This window comes from Entamoeba invadens (genome assembly GCF_000330505.1).
Source record: "Entamoeba invadens IP1 unplaced genomic scaffold scaff_1105074726079, whole genome shotgun sequence".
Taxonomy (NCBI): Eukaryota; Evosea; order Mastigamoebida; family Endamoebidae; genus Entamoeba; species Entamoeba invadens.
In genome coordinates, this window is record NW_004191893.1 from 249,850 (window position 1) to 253,891 (window position 4,042).

Here is a 4,042-nt window from a genome sequence, read left to right on the forward strand (position 1 = left end):
AACCACCCACCAGCGTCTTTGAATTCTCAAAATAATCCATTTTTGTACTTTACTCTAAAAATATCGTGCTTATGATTTTCAAGAGTAACTTAAAACATGAAAAGTCTTTTTTTATAAAGAAAACATAAATACAATCAATCGGCTTTATTAGTTAATGTATGCGTTATCCAATAATGATTCTTTGACCACTTTTTGTGACAATAATGGTCTTCCCAGAAGCTGTTCTCTTTGGTTGCGAAGATTGGGTTGTTTGGGAAAGTTGGGATTGTGAAGGTTTGTAAACCAACTCGCTTGGGTCGACTTCTTTGAAACATTTATCGTGCTCCTTGTAAAACTGAAGTACCTTGGGGTTCACTCTCCAAGCGGATTGGCCTGGAAGGTTGCCAACTATTTTCAAGCCATCCAAAGATTGTAACCTACTCAATGCGACATACGCCTGCCCAGATTCAAAAACCTTTTCTAAGTTGACCTCAGCGCGGGGAAGAGTAAGACCTTGTGACTTGTGAATACTAAGTGCCCACGCATAAGCCAATGGGAGTTGAACTCGGCACGCCATGACTATCCCACCAATTTCAATTTCCCACACATCGGGTATGACAAGGTATTTTGTTTTTTCAAATTGAACGAGTGGAAACACTTTGTTGTGTGCATAAAAACTTCTCTCCGTCACACGTATGTCACAAAACTGTGACTTCTCATTTTCTTTCAATTCCTTCAGTTTGATTTCTTTCATTGGTTCAAACCCAATGACTGTGCCCACCGCGCCATTAACGAGCCCTAAATCAGCAGCGATGTTCTTCAGAAGCATAACTACGGCCCCTTTCTTCAAAACTAATTTGTCTGGTGCTTGGCAATCTTTGAGTGATTTCTTGGACGTCTCTATCCCATTGTCTAGACACTCAAACGTTGTCGTCTCTTCTTTCAACTTATCCAACTCTCTTCTATTCATCGTGTCGGCATCTGCTCGGTGTGAGTAAAGGCATGTTCGCTTTTCGGAACCCAAGTTTTTCTTTTGACAAGTCTGGAGGACTTCTTGTGCCTTCTTTGTAAAATACCCATATCGAATGTTGTTGAGAATGTCAATAAATTCAAGATCATTTTGTCTGTGTTGTGTGTGCAAGATGACACATTCCTTCACGGCGTTCTTCCACGCCGCTACCTCGAAAACAAATTTAATGTTCTGGTTTTTAGAAACGGGTGGGAGTTGAAAGAAGTCTCCAGAGAATATCATTTGGATCCCGCCAAAAGGCTGTTGGTTCCTCTTAATGTTTTTGGCGACGTAATCAAGCTTCTCCAGTAACTCCCCAGAAATCATCGAAATTTCATCAATAAGAATAACTTCTGCTTTCTTCCACCGATCAAAAGCCTGCGAGTTTTTAATCACTTTGGTAAGGAGTTGGTCACCACTTAAATCACCCAGACCTATTCCAGCAAAACTATGCAAAGTCGTTCCTCCAATGTTACAAGCAGCAATCCCCGTTGACGCCGTGACATAAACACCCAACTCATGTGTTTGTCGAAGAATAGAAATCATCTTTTTCATCACATAAGATTTCCCAGTTCCCGCCGCACCAGAAAAGAAAAATGAAACCCCACTATTGGCTAAGTCAATCACTTGTTTCTGGTCATCTGAAAGTCCTCGGAGTATCCCTTCAATATGGAGAACTTTATTCACAAAATCGGTGTTAGCTGCGTAGTCTGTTTTTTCAGTGCGTGGTTGTTGCGACTGTTTTGGTTCTTGCTGCAACACTTCAACAAAGTCAAAATCGGAAGAACTCACTTTGGTTGTTTGCTCGATGTTTTTGTTGTCTTTTGAGAGTAATTTGAGAATCTTTGAGTCTCTGTTTTTCCTTTCAGACTCCTTAGGTATGTAAAGGGGCTCTGTACATACTGTCCTTCCTTCTCTTTGGTCTGATGTGAACTTTCTGAGTATCTTCTCCTGTGCAACAGTCGGACGCGAAAGGAGTGGAGGCGTTGGTGTGAATTTTGACTTTTGTTGTGGGGTCTTAGGTGTGATGGACATAAATGAACTGACTTAACAGCGACACCCTAACCCTTTTCAATTTTCTTTTTTTCGTGAAACGGAAAACTGGAAAAACGACAACTTCATATTAGATCAAACACTCAAATTACACATCAAATATACAAATGAACAAGTCCAGTGATTTCGTCGAGAAACACTCGCGTGTAAAGAATGAGAGGAGTTGGGACAGCAAAGGATTGATACATTTTTACAACCATAGAGAGCGGATCGTGCGAATACCATGTGAATGACGAAAGTGTTTCATGTGTCACTTCGACGATCATGGTCTGGCTGGTTTCGACATCTTTAACGTTTATCTGCAACGCCATATGGAGTGAAACGCGCTGTCTGCAAACGTTACAAACAACGTCGTATTTGCTTTTTTTCTGGAAAAGGCATCCGCACTGGTATGTTATCACTGATTCAACATTTTGTGGATAAAAGCAGACAAAGATCCCCTTCAACTTGATAACATGCAACCGCCTAATGTCATTTTTGTTAAATGCGAGAAAGTTAGATATCGTGATAATAGGTTGGGACGCATACACCACATCCATAAAAGGGGTCATGATTGTTCTTGGCTCGGCTTGTGTTTGGAATGCAGAAAACCAAGGTGACGGCTCCTCTTCTAATAATATATTAGAGTCTACTTGTGGCCCATCATTTTTTGAATCACTCTCTTTTGTTTTAGAATTCAAATCAATGCGCTTTTGGTCTGCATCTCCAGTGGTCGACTCCATCTCGATCTTTTGGTTAATTTTGTGATTACATTCCCAGTGTTGTATTGTTTTTGCACTTCGAATGTTTTTGTTATCAATCATTGTATTAAGTCGTGTTATACACTCCTCAACCTCTTCATCAAATGGATATAGTCTCTTTGAACGTTCCACAAAGGAGACGACGACATCTTTGGGAAGGTTTTTTGCGAGAAAACATATCCGATCGATTATTGCTGGATGCCTTGATGGCAGTTTTTTGATGAGAGACGAAGAAGTCATGCGAAGGATATATCGCCCATCGTAACTCTTTGTGGGGTGCATATTAGTCATCAACACCCAATCGCTCACATTGACATCTTCAGTATCTTTTTCGTTACAACACACATACGAAAAGTCGCCATCACCAGGAAGGGGATACTTCCATCGAAAAACTTCCGAAACGGGTTCAACTTGTTTGTTAGCGAGTCGTGTCACACTTTGTGTCACTTTAATTTGGATTTGATTTATAAAGTGAAAAGAAACAAACAGAGCGGAGGTGTATTGTGGACTGTATCCAAAAAAACAATTTAACACTTTGTAGGTGACTGTTTTATGTTTGTTCTTTTGAAAGGAATAGCTATAAACATATGCCAATAAAGCGGAATATCCTTCATTGTTTACTATGTGCTGATCCAATGATTGGTGACTCAGGCCAATTGGAAATTGGTAATTTGTGAAGTCTGGGATGGTGCTTAACTTTGACATCTTTGATTGTTAAAGAGATGTTTTTTATCTTTTGTTTTAGTTGAGTTTTTTTTCCAAAAAAAGAAGATGTTATTTCATTAAATTTTTTTTAATTGTTGGGGATATTTTAATTAATAGAAGTAATTATAATAAAAGTTAATACTTTGTTTAAATAACTTTTTTTAACAAAAAATATAATTGTTTGTTATGAATAAACTTATCACCAACGAAAAAAACAAATTAAACGTTCATTATCGATGTGGTGATATTATACAGGCCAGAGAGAGTTCACCTTGAAAGTCAATGGTTTTTCATCAATTTATTATTCGAATAATAAAAGAAAGTTATTTAATAGAATTATTTATATTATTATTTTTATTAATAGGAATAATAGAAAACTACTTGTAATAGTAAAAGAAATAAAAAATAATAAAAAAAATGTGAATTAGAAAGAATAGTAAAGAAAGTCACCAGTAATAGTAAAGTATTAAATGAAAAGGGTTAGACTAGACATTAACAATACAATTGACAATGGAAACTTCAGTCACACCACAACAGCTCGAGCAAATCATTCAAA

General features: G+C 37.8%; 2 protein-coding genes across 2 annotated transcripts; both read right to left on the minus strand.

Moving 5' to 3' along the window:
• Positions 1-163: 163 nt before the first annotated feature.
• EIN_034430 (hypothetical protein) lies at positions 164-2,023 on the minus strand (the record flags this gene model as incomplete). Its single annotated transcript, XM_004185810.1, has 1 exon — positions 164-2,023. One exon carries the CDS (start codon positions 2,021-2,023, stop codon positions 164-166), a length of 1,860 nt encoding a protein of 619 aa, XP_004185858.1.
• Positions 2,024-2,136: 113 nt separating this feature from the next.
• EIN_034440 (hypothetical protein) lies at positions 2,137-3,486 on the minus strand (the record flags this gene model as incomplete). Its single annotated transcript, XM_004185811.1, has 2 exons — positions 2,137-3,217; positions 3,269-3,486. The coding sequence occupies 2 exons, from the start codon at positions 3,484-3,486 to the stop codon at positions 2,137-2,139; spliced, it is 1,299 nt and encodes a 432-aa protein (XP_004185859.1).
• Between the last annotated feature and the right edge of the window lie 556 nt (positions 3,487-4,042).